The following is a 13,255-nucleotide window of genomic DNA, read 5'->3' as shown; positions in this document are numbered from 1 at the left end:
TCCTCTCCTCTCCTGCATTCCCTCTGTTACTCACTCTCAAAATCAGTTCCAGAGGTTTAGGGGGCCTTCTGGAACAGATTTTGGGGGTGCATTAGGTGCAGGGAGGAAAGTGAAGTCTTGATGTGTGAGAACTCTGCATACAGCATTGGATTTCTGAATAAATATGTATAAGTTTGCCCTGTTAATCAAGAATATTCTAAATGGTTGAAAGTGCTTGTGCTTTGATAGCTGTTGGAAATGTAAGGTGATAAGAAAAAGAGTACCATCTGTGTCCCAAGTACACATAAAAAAAACAATCAAAACCAGGACTACTTTTGCAAAATATTTGCACTTTACAGAAACAACTCTGAAAAATAAAACTTCATGGATGTATTTAAGCTAGGCTTCAATCCAGTTATGAGGGAATATTTTCATAGTCCTATCTGTTTCCAGCCTTGCTGGCAGACTACTTGAACCATTTGCTTAAGCACTTTGCAAGTGCAAGAATTAAGAAACTTGTGCATCATGACTGTCACATGTCATCAGCAGAACACTGGCAACATTCCAGGTGCAATAGCACTGCCATGACAAAGCATCAGTGAACTCAGTAAAGAGTCATCTCGAGATTACTAATTCTGTAGCCACAACATAATTTACAAGGAACTAAATTTTAAAAAAAATAGTTTCTTTCCATCTATGGATGATATTCACATTAGTTGTAGTTTTGTTTGTTTGTTTGTTTCAGAATGAAAGTACAACCAAAAGGGTTCAGATACAGAAGTGGTTCGTTCTCTGATTTATAATGGTTTCTGGCTAACCCACCATTTTCTTCTCTGGTTTGTTTAGGATTCTCTTAAGAGAAAATAGATGGTGGTGAGGAAAGATATGAATTGCTGGTTCATACATAATGTATTTAAGAGCTCTTCAGAGAACAGGTAGGGTTATAAATGCAATAAATAGAAAATAAAAACCTTCCCCTGTATCCTCCCTCCCCCTCATACCTTATGATTCCTTTCCTTGCTTCCTGGTTTGAGACAAATTAAGTTTGCCATTTTGTGCTAGTCACACAGCTAAGGACTGGAATCAAAGATGAGTATAACTTCAGCTTCAGCCCTGTATAACTGAAGGAGCGTCTCCACCCACATTGTTCAGCCCAGACACTGAGGTCCAACTTTAAGGGCCTTCTGGTGGTTCCCTCAATGTACAACCAGGCAGAAGGCATTTTTGGTAGTCACACTCACCCTGTGGAACAACCTCCAGTCAAATGTCAAAGAGTTAAACAACTATATAACTTTTTGTAGACATCTGAAGGCAGCCCTGATTCAGGAAGCTTTTAATGCGATTTTTTTTTATTTCCCTCTGTATTCTTGTTGGAAGCCCCCAGATTCCAACAAGACAAGAAGTGCTCCATTTACTGAAGAAGCATTTCTGAACGAAGGAACAATGATATTCCGCTACTAGTTTGTGATATATTAATTATAGCATGGGCTTGCTAAATGCAGTCCTCTGGAGACTAAACTACTTGAACAGGTCTTTACATTTAGCAGAAAGAAAATATTGTTGAGAATGCATCCTTATCCACATACCACAAAGATATCTAATATGTTTCACTTTTTGCCTTTTCATACACTTACCTGCAATCCCTTGTAGCAGCCCACAGACATTAAAAATACTTTTCTTCATAACGCTCTGTACACACATGGTGAAAACAGATACAAATGCAACAGCACAGAGTATCATGATCCCCGCAGCAAGGAAAATAGCCGTCGCCTGCCAGAACCCACTGGCAATCTCGTTGAAGTTTTCAGCATAAGGGCCACAAAGCGTGTCGGGCATTGATGATTTCAAGTGTGAGAGTCTGATGCAACGTCCGTAGATCCCTAAGGTTGGACGAAATGGCTCCAGCGATCCTCCCATCCCATTGTCCATGCCCTCAGAATTCCCAGGTTTTGCCTTGCCAATCAGCCAGTCAGCACTCATGAAGGCAATGAGCTCTGCAAATGCCACAACAATACTCAGGAGTGTCCACAGCATTGAGCGGCAAGTGACAATGACATGACACATATTGCTGTCCAAGTGCTTGCAGCCAAAGCAGTTCAGAGCCTGGAATCCAAGATAAAAAGGGATTGTAATAAGTATATATGAATGGAAATTAATGGGGGGGGGGCAGACGGACGGTATGATCCTGTTTCTGCTCAGCTCTTCTCCAGTAGCAGAAATGGGAGGTATTCTCAGCAGAAGTTAGATAAGCAACATTTTGCAGGCAGTCCATTAATTGATTCTGAACGTTTAGTTTCTCTTTCCTCCTCTTCCGTTGCAGAGCACTGAAGTATGTGTGTCTGTGTTAATAATATTCATACTGGCACATGACGTTACAATAGTGTGTGGGAGGCTCCAGAGAACAGCCTACTGGTTTGACATCACATACCTAAAAGAGAGAAAAGAAGAAGGGTATGGGGGGGGGAGAGAGAATGTTAGCACTGAAGGGGGGGGAAATGTTTTAACTATACCCCCACGGTTTTTGTGAACAATCCAAGTTTTTAAGCAAAGATCTAAATCAACATCTAATAGTTTTAACACCGGCTTGTCAAATGCAGTCTGCTGGAGACTTTCCCAGTTTTTAACCTCAGCAGGGTTATTAATCTCCTGAGGCAGTGCCTGTACTTACAGTATCAGTTCCACACCATCCGATTTACCAGTTGTTTGTCAAAAGCTTTACAAGTTTCACAGAAACTCCCAAGCACACCCATCCATTCAAACTCCTCCTCGGAAATTACATGCCAGTGGTAGCTGTCTAGGTTAAAGAAGATTGAATGAAAATAAAAAGACTGAATTGCCTCATCTATGAGCACAAAGGCATAGTTCAATCAGAAGGTTTTTCTGTGGCTTTAACAGAGTATTTTATTTAAGCTTGACAAATTCTAGGATGGCTTACAATCAATATTTAAAGACAAAAATAGAAACTGTACAAAAATAAAAATCAACAGAGAGCACCAGAGAAAATCAGTAGGATAAACTTGATCTGATCGTGCAAAAACTGGGGTGAATGAAAAGATCTTCCTCTGGGGAAAACAATCCACAGACTGGGTGGCCACCACCATTGATCTGACCTTTGAAGGTGGAGCAACCTATAGGACATGGGTTCCCAAACTGTGGTCCATGGACCACCAGTGGCCCATAACCATCATTCAGGTGGTTCATGGCATGTCTGAGAATACAAATTGCAACATAATGAAAATATAAGAAATAAAAGAAGCAATTAAAAATCTTACAGCATCCAGTGCATTGCAATTGCTACAAGAGGCAGGAAAATCATTAAGTAGACCATCCACAATTTTCAAGTGGTCCATGGGGGGAAACGTTTGGGAACCATTGTTATAGACGGACCTTGAAAGTTTTATCTTATCATTTGGACAGCTTCGTGTGGTAGAGTAGCACAATTATGCATACATAACAATGGATGTAGAGGGAATAGTTAATTTTGTTTGCACTACAGAATAAAGCCTAGTGCACTTGAGCAAACCAGAGGGCATATGATGCCTTTCTGCCACTGAAGTTACTAAGTGTGTTTAGTTCCCTGTAAATTACCTGAACTGGAGACCACCTGAGACCACTCTGAACTCCTTGAGCAAGAGAGGGTAGAAGTGTAATTTAAATAAATAAGCTGTAGTTGCTCTTTAAACAGAAGCCATGCAAGGGGATTTCAGAACAACAAATCATTCAGAGGTTTGCCAAAAAGATCTAGTAAAATTGTCTGTACCACCCACCACCAAATAATAAAAAGGCGGCATGATCTACATCAGTTTTCCCTAATCCATGGCCCTCTATACATTGTCAAACTACAACTCCTATTATTTCTGAACATTGGCGATGGTGGCTGGGGCTGATGGAAGCTGTAGACCAATAAAATCTGGAGAGTGCAATGTGGGGAAGGCTGATCTTATATGACTTGGTGGATGGATGCTCTTAGCCTATGAAGAGAGGAACCAAAAAAGGTTGATTTAATATAGGCACCAGTTAATTTTACAATGGATGACAGAGCTTTATTAGGGAGATGATTGGTGTATTTTCTTAATTTTAAAAGGGAATTAAATGTCCCAACCTCTGGTACACTCAAAGAGAGTAAGCAAAGAGCTAATTCAGTTCACAACTTGACTTCTGGCAGAAATTAAAGGACAAGCAGTGTTATCGTCAGGCAGACTGATGGGCATGTGGTGCAAACACACCCTCTGTAAATAGCAAAAGCTGGGAGATAACGTATCAGCTGCCAAAACAGCAAATTCTCTCAGCATGCCCCATTTCAATAATACACCGGAAGGAAGGAACTGTAATAATAGTTTCTTTTGACACTGCCCATGCTATAAAAAGGAGGTGAAGAGTTTAACTCTTGCTTAGGAAGCAAAGCAATTAATATTTTCAACATGGATCGGAACAAATTGTTAGTTTGGAAGAGAAACACTTACACAGCTACTGAACCAGGCTTGGTAGTGAGGAATAACCTGAACAAGTTTCTGCAGAGAAATTGTTCACAGGAAAAAGCAAGGTTCATACTGACTTTGCAAGGTGTGGATGTCATCGGAATGCCAAAAGGAAAAGTAATAAAAGAATGAATCATCTATTATAAGCAACACAAGGATAACAAAGTTCAAAGCTTCCAGATATGATTCAGCTCCCATCTAGTGTGCAAAAAACAGGATGCACAAACCAAAACCATGCAGAGGCTGAATGCATGGAACTGCCAGCACTGCACTGAGCCCCAGGAGCAGAGTGCACACACAATATTCCCTACCCCTCTGCCACAATCATATTAGGTGAGATCCTCAGGTGGTGGCAAGGAAAAAAAATGATCCCCCTGCATTTTCCAGCTATGCACCCAGCAGCCTAGGCTCAAGCCATCATTTCTACTCAGGTCATTCTTGCTGTGACAAGAATGTGACAAGATCTGGCTAAGGAATGGTGGAATCTTGGCAGTGAAGGCACACAAAAGCCATTTCTTTTGCACAGTAACCTCAAGTTTTTTTCTAGCCCTTAACACTGCAGTGTAGACTTCAAAGTGTGTGGGTGACAACTGGTGAAATTTCGAACACTGGCAAAGGGGAACCAAGCAGTTTCCCAGAGGTTAGGGACATGCATTTAGTATTTCTCGCACCCCATGAGAAGCAGTATGTATGTATGTATGTATGTATGTATGTATGTATGTATGTATGTATGTATGTATTTAAAGGAACAAAACATAAGCAAACATATGCACTTTCCCCTTAATTTACACACACATAATTTTTATTCATTATAGTGCAAAGTACACATATTTCTGAATATTAGAGCTTCTGGAGGAGCTTTTTTGCCCTGTGCTTTTGCATCACAAAGCAATATATATAACTGTAAAAACAAACAAACAAACAAAACACCAAACACTGATATAAAGGCTGAATTCCGAGTTTTGGATTGACATAGTTGGAACAGGAATTACCTACAGATTAGACTGGTTGCCACTCTTTTACTGTAGGGCCTACAGTATTGTTACAGATTGTCTGTTTAAGCTATCCGTGTTTGTTTTACTCAAGTTCCCTGCTTGGCAGAAGATCCTGTTGTTGTGGTGCACCTCAGTCACCCTTCCTCCTCTCCATTAGAGCATATGGTAATCAGAAGGATGTAGGCTAATCTCCTTAAGGTTACTTGGGATATGGAGAATCTGGCCTCTATTGCAAGGGAAAGAGGGATAACTAGAAGGCTTTCATCCCATTCTAGATGTACAAATTCTACGATTCTATTTTCTATTGAAAGAAAGCACAAGCCTGAATGTGTATCGTAAGTCCCCTAAACTTTGCAGTCTCCCCTGTTTTATTAACTAATAAATCATCTTTAGAAAAGTGCCTTTTGGCTCAACTAAAATAAACAGCTGAAGTGAGGGCCACACAGGCAGCTGAAATGGGACAATTTTTTAAAAAAGAGAAGGGGGGGGAGAGAAAGCAGCAGCTGCAGGCACAGCAAGTCCTTCTCATACTCAATTCAGTCTGCTATGAAATCATGCAGAGGGGGTTTGTATATCTTTTGTTTACCAAACACAAGGTTAACATCTTGATGTCTAAAATGAGGAAGGGCTGCTAGAGCCTTGGCACTGGTTTCATGAGCTGTTATTCATTAGTGGATCTACCACATTCTGAGAATGCTTTGAGCGATGAATAACAGAGGTAGTGGCTATTTGGATGCTGATAGTTTTAAATTATTGCCATTTAAAGACACACATACGAACTCATGTTGGTTGTGCTCATGAAAAAAAATAGGAGGCGGCTTCCAGCCAGCTTAGTTCAATTTGGCTAAGCTCTCATTTCCAATACACCTCCTCCTGAGATGTTCCTATAGCTTATTCTATGCAGAGGAAGAGCAAACTAGATGATGGATACTAGTGCATTTGGCTGTAACGGCTGCTATTTCCTGTTTCATTGAACATGCTTCAAATGTATTTTCCATACATGCTTTAAAAAAGCAGATATGAGTATTAATCAAAATTCTCACATCTCATTTCTTTTCAGAATAGATCTCCTCTTGTTTTACTAGCATTCTCTCTCTGGTCTCCACTGCAGATCTCAGTATTCCACTGAATGCGGGATAGGAGAAGAAGCAGGTAAATGATACCTTTTGCTGATAACTACACTTATAAAAGGGCCCATAATTCTAACTGAACAAGTCCTATTTATGAGTAGACCCATGAAACTGATAGGCATTACTTAGGCCCATTTATTTCAGTGGGTCTACTCTGAATAGCACTAGCATTGACTACAACCTGGAGACCAGAAGAGTCAGTAATACTGACCCTATTCACTCCTACACAGGCTGAGGCCCAGGCAAAGGGCTCTTTAACACCTTCCTGCTGTGTGGGGGCAGTAAAAAGATTTTGACAAAGATTTTGCCTTACTATGCATGTTAGGCTGCAATCCTATAACCACTTACCTAGGAGTAAACTCCTATTGGACTCAAACTGCTGATTAGACAGGTATAGGATTACATGGCTAATCACTTCTCCAGGCACAGGGATCTTTAAGTCCTTTACCTCACCACCACTACCAAGTAGCTACAGGGTTTCTTTCAGAATCCTCTCCTTATGTACCTCAGCTGCTTCATGCCTTCGTTTGCATATAGCAGCGAGCATCTGAGGCACATAAAATGCAGAAATCTGCCACAACCTCTGCTGATATTGAACTGCGGAGAGAATACAAGTGAGCCTTAGCCTGTGCTTCAGGTTACATGGGAGGAAATAGCTGGTGTATTATCCCTAGAACCAGTGTCTATACAGGGGCAAGAGATAGGAAATCCCTGGGTATGGATTAAGTCCATGGGTCACCTATCCCTTAGTATGCCACGTTGTTCTTGTATACCTGAAGGAGCGTCTCCACTTCCATCGCTCAACCCAGACACTGAGGTCCTCCTCCAAGGGTCTTCTGGTGGTTCTCTTACTGCAAGAAATGAAGTTACAAGGAACCAGGCAGAGGGCCTTCTCAGTAGTGGCGCCCTCCCTGTGGAATGCCCTCCCTTCAGATGTCAAGGAGATAAAGAACTACACAACTTTTAGAAGACATCTGAAGGCAGCCCAGCATCAGGAAGTTTTTAATGTTTGATGTTTTATTATGTTTCGATATATGCTGTAAGTCGTTTAGAGTAGCTGGGGGAATGCAGCCAGATGGGCGGGGTATTATTATTATTATTATTATTATTATTATTATTATTATTAAACTGGGTGGACAAGCAGATACCTGACCAAGCATTACCACACCTCTGCTTCCCTGGATTTCCAAATAGTTGTGAAGGATAAGGCAACAATTACATGCACAAAACTATTGTCATAGTAGATAGACAGACAGCTAGAGATTTCTAATGCTAGAAAGGAAATAGGCCTCCCTGCTCTATGTGTAACATGGAAAGTGAAGTGATAAACAACATGAAATGTACATATACATCAACTAGACCAGTGTTTGGGTCTCCGACTTTTTTGACTACAATTCCCATCATCCCCGGCTGCTGGTCCTGCTAGCTAGGGATGATGAGAGTTGTAGCCCCAAAACAGCTGGAGACCCAAGCTTAGGGAACACTGAACTAGACGATGGGCTGCAGCTCCGGGTTAGAGCATCTGCTTTGCATGTGGAAAGTCCCCAGTTCAATCCTAGGCATCTCAAGGTATTGCTGCCTGAAATCCTCAAGAGTCACGACTAGTCAATGTAGACAATAATGAGCCAGGTGGACCAATGGTCTAACTCAGTATATGGCAACTTCCTATGTTCCTAATACCCTAAGGTTGTGATTCATAGCTGTACAATCTCATGTCTGCAAAACCTGACATTTTGTCCTTCAGTGGTAAAGAGGTCATACTTGTAATGTTTTTCAACATCATCGAAGCTCCAATTTCCCCGACTATGGGTTTGTTCCAATTACTCTTTGTTATTGCATTTCAAATTCCTTAGGCCCGTGGCCATAGCATTGTGTTTTGAAAACTTACTGAAGATTTGCTGTACTTGCAAAACTTATTAAATCTTCTATATGGGAAAAGGAATGTAGACAGCATGGTATTTCTTGGTATCTCAAAAGAAAGGTGCAAGTCCCCAGGGGGTACGGAGAGCTGTTACCCAGAGCAGCATTGGCCACAAATACTGGCATAATGTAACTGCTCAAGAATGTATCAGTTGGAAGGGAAATGAGGAGTTTTCACTCTTTTGTACCAGATGAAATCATTCTAGATGAAATCATTCAAAGTCCTGGAGTCCCAGATGAAACCCCCTTTCTTGTGTGCATACAATAACATCATCCTCCCAACCAGAGCCAAATGCTCATTCTCCTGTAATTAGGACAACCTTGGAATGCTCTTCTCCTGCACTAAATCTGGACTTCTAAAAATGAACTAAAAAGAAAGAAAGAAAAAAGATGACCAAATGCTGTGTGGATCATTAATGCTTTATATGTGCATTAACACAAACTGTTCCTGAATAAATAACAGTTCAACATATTCTGAGAGTTCCCCTAAAGAACCCCATTCTACTAACCTCACAGGCTATGTCTTTAGATGGTAGGTGCTGAGGGAAATCGACAGGCAGATAAATAGTGAGCTGCATTATTATTATTATTATTATTATTATTATTATTATTATTATTATTATTACTCTATACACCGGGCAGATTTTAGATAGAGATAGGAAGCCAAAATGCATCTATGTCAGGAGGCCCATGCTGAATGGAAGACTGTAGATCTATTTCTGTGTTCAGTTGGTGCACCAGTTGCTACAAGACTGGATATTTCTAGATTAGATTACTGTAATATCCACTATGTGGGGCTGCCCTTGAAGACACTCTGGAAATTTCAGCTTGTTTACATAATGTGGGCATCTTACTGTTGCTGGGTATAGGTTGGTATGAACATATTATAGGGCTCGATTATAAAGCCACTTAGATTATAGTTGATACAGAAAGGCAGGTAGAGATTTTAGTACAAACAAACAAAAATATAATGCCTACTTAGAAACAGCTTCATTGGTTGCTAGTTTATTTCCAGGTCTGATCCAAGCTGCTCATTTTTACCTTTAAAATATTAAGTGGTTGAAAGGTGACCTATAAAAATTACTATGAAGTTTACAAATATGGCAAGTAAGTAAGTAAGTAAGTAAGTAATAATAAATTGTTATTTATACCCCGCCCTCCCCGGCCAGAACTGGGCTCAGGGCAGCTAACATCGATAAAATTACAATAAAACTTGAATGAAAGACAAAACAGTTAATTAAAATACGGGTTAAAATACAATTTAAGATGCAGCCTCATTTCAGTAAAGGTAAAGGTAAAGGGACCCCTGACCATTAGGTCCAGTTGCGGGCGATTCTGGGGTTGTGGCGCTCATCCCGCTTTATTAGCTGAGGGAGCCGGTGTACAGCTTCCGGGTCATGTGGCCAGCATGATTAAGCCGCTTCTGGTGAACCAGAGCAGCACATGGAAACACCGTTTACCTTCCTGCCGGAGCAGTACCTACTTGCACTTTGACATGCTTTCGAACCCATAAATCAAAACCATAAGGGGAGGGAAACATAAGGGTTATACTGAGTCCAACCCAAAGGCCAGGCAGAACAGCTCTGTCTTGCAGGCCCTGCGGAAAGATGTCAAATCCCGCAGGGCCCTGGTCTCTTGTGTCAGAGCGTTCCAAGAAGTCGGGGCCAGTACTGAAAAGGCCCTGGACCTAGTTGAGACCAACCTAACCACCTTGCAGCTCGGGACCTCCAAAGTGTTGTTATTTATGGATCTTAAGGTCCTCCGCAGGGCATACCAGGAGAGGCGGTCCTGTAGGTACTCCAATATGTGCTACAAATTGCCAAACTGGGATTGATCCAAAGCAAAGATATTCACTGCCTCTTGAATCTTTCAGCCATTCAAAACATCCAAACATTCCCTAACTCATACAAAATTTAAAAAGCAAAGAGTGAATTAGAAGAACCCAGAAACATAAAGGCTCTTGTACTTTACTTTCTTTACTTTTAAGTAACAGTGCCTGCCAATTATGTCAAGCCACCCCTAACAAGTGTTTACCCTATTTTTAAAACTACCAGTGTTTGAAAACTTCCCTTAATATTTTCTTCCATCTATTTATGGGTGTGAAGTTCTTCCTGATATATGACTTAAATTTTCCTCCTCAGCTGCACAGATTGAAGAAATAAGCTAGAAATACACCCAAGATGGAATCACATGTAGACTTTGGCTTTATCCACCCAAGCAGATTTTGTACCAGATGATGCTGAATTGAGATATGGTGCTGCATCAACTATCATATGACTTTTTCACAGTCTAACAAAATAAGACAATGCTTTCCTCTAACTGACCTGCTTTACAATCATTCTCAAAGCTTAAAGTAAATACATCAGTTTTCAGTTAAGTAAAGGTTACCTTTACCTTTACCTAACTGAGAACTACTGTGATCCAGTTTTGAAATGTGTGAAAGTGACTCCTTACTTAATTCCAGCTAGTCAGTCAGGCAATTTGTAAGAGTTAACATCCCAGGGTCAATTGTATGGCTGACCAACATTTTGTTAAATAGCACATGCTTTCAGGTACTACAAAAAAAAATCACAATACAAGGGTAGTGATGGAAGAGAAATTTGGTTCAGTTAAGAATTTAAATACCTAAATAGCACTTTCTGAAACAATAAGAAAACCAACACACAGCTATCCTTCAACATTCAAAGTTATCTGAATTTTGTGATGCAGTTCTCCAACCAAATAATGTGTTCAAAAATTGTATATTGGGACAAAGTATGTATTAAGATATATTAGTGAAAATATTATATAAAAAAGTATTGTATCAGCAAAAATTGCTTGCAAAAATGTGTATATTGGGGAAATTTGCACTTAAACACTGATGAATTTTTATGAGGAACTTTTCCCCCCAAAAGAAACTCTCAAATTAAAGTAGAAATGTGAAGAACTAAACTTAATAACTGAAAAAAATGAGAAAATTAAATTTACATACTTGTTCTTTTTAAAAGAGTTTGATAATAAACTTTCACCATAAATCGATTTCACACTGCTATTCTAAAATCTGTATTGTTTGGCCATTCTGAGCACAAAACCCAGGAATTACCAAAACCAAAAAACTTCAGTACTATATCCACTTACTAGACCATAAGTTCCACTGAACCCAGTAGGACTTACTTCTGAGAAGACGTGACTAGAATTGTGTTGTTACCCGGTAGTTGAGGAAGAACAATTTCCCACTGTGGCTCTGTTATAGTGCTTCATTAGTACACATGGGTAAATATTTCTGCTTTCCTACAAACTACATCTGTATGGGATAAATACACAACATCACACATGATGCTTCACATGCCTCTATTTTGCTACCTGAATCTATGCACAATTGGTCACAACTTTTGAATAAGATAGATGCATATGTAACAGTGACTTGCAGCATTGAAAATCCCTTGGTTTCTACATCACAGGCTTCTTGTAAGAATAAAATGGAAGGGGCAGGGGAGAACCATGGATGCCACCTTGAGCTATGTGGAAGAGAGGCAGGATAAAAATGAAATAAATAATGCAGGTGGCATTTTAATTTTTCCACATGAATCATAAACAAACTGGTTGGTTCAGAAGTGCTAAACTGGCTATTGAACTTTTAACAACCCAAACCAGTTGGAGCTGGACTTGACACAGCTGGGCAATTAGATTCCCTTATCACCACACATTACAAGCTACATGTTGTTCTCAGACTCCAGTCTCCCACAATCACATTTCTGTATAGGAAATGTATACGTTCCGAAGCGCCCTGAGTAAAAGACCCAGCATCCTGACTAGGAATTGTGTGAATACAATCATTCTTTGTTGAATTTAAACCATTCACAAATGTCACATTTTAGGTCAGTTGCAAGAAAGATGTTGTGTTGGTATTTTGCGGACAGATCATGAGATATGAACTGCAGGAAATGAAACTTGCTTAACAGCCACTTGTGACAGACAACATCTCAGTCGGGAATAATGTATGAGAAAGCAGCATGCAGAATAAATCACATGACTTACTGATTTATAGCTCATGCTTTACCAAGTGCTTTTATTTATTTTTAAGTTGATAGGCACCAACTCTTCAGGTTTTCAAACTCCATTCACATGCTTCAGTTTAGGTGTAGCATCTACAAATGTGTGAATGCCATAGTATGTATTGTGTAAATCTAATATGGTATGCACTGTTTATGCAGTCTCTGAGGAACTATTTTCACTAAAAGAACCCTAGCTCATTCCTCTGCTGCCTATTGTTTGCTTCTACATCAGCTACTTTTGCAGCTTTCCCCCAGCTGTTTCTTTCTCATTTGATTATTTTGCCCCCTTGTCTCTTTGCTCTTGCATTTCCTTCTCCCCTCAGCTCTGGCTCTGTCACAACCTCCACAATCACAGTTCCTGCACATGAGCCTCCAAGTGACTTTGGCTCAAGAGTTGCTCTCCTACAGGTTTTGCTCACTGCAAGTTTGTGTTCCCTTCTTTTTCACTTGCTTTATTTTTGGCTAAGTAAGTTTACTTTTCTCCCCATGTAATTTCTTATGCTTTTTTCCTGTCATCTCTTCCCAACTTTGCTTGGGAGTATTCTTGGACCCAGCATCACTCCAAGATACTCTGGTGCACCCAATGTGTCCTTATGCACAGCTTAGTACCGTAATATTCTGTTTAAATTGCTATAACGTGCTCTACACTGGGCCACCTTTGACAAATATCCAGAACTCCAGTTAATGCAAAATCAATGCTAACAGGAGCCTGTTTTTCA

At 40.1% G+C, this 13,255-nt stretch overlaps 1 protein-coding gene across 1 annotated transcript in view; it reads right to left on the bottom strand.

Moving 5' to 3' along the window:
* Window positions 1-13,255, bottom strand: part of LHFPL2 (LHFPL tetraspan subfamily member 2) — a 98,632-nt gene that overhangs the window by 12,097 nt on the left and 73,280 nt on the right. The window contains exon 2 of the mRNA XM_033164851.1: window positions 1,614-2,407. Within this exon, the coding sequence (XP_033020742.1) occupies window positions 1,614-2,043 (430 nt within the window). The 5' untranslated portion in view covers window positions 2,044-2,407. The remainder of the gene's footprint in view (window positions 1-1,613; window positions 2,408-13,255) is intronic.

Source organism: Lacerta agilis, chromosome 11 (genome assembly GCF_009819535.1).
Source record: "Lacerta agilis isolate rLacAgi1 chromosome 11, rLacAgi1.pri, whole genome shotgun sequence".
In the NCBI taxonomy this organism is placed as follows: domain Eukaryota; kingdom Metazoa; phylum Chordata; class Lepidosauria; order Squamata; family Lacertidae; genus Lacerta; species Lacerta agilis.
The sequence above is the reverse complement of the archived record's forward strand: the minus strand, read 5'-3'. Positions and strand labels throughout refer to the sequence as shown.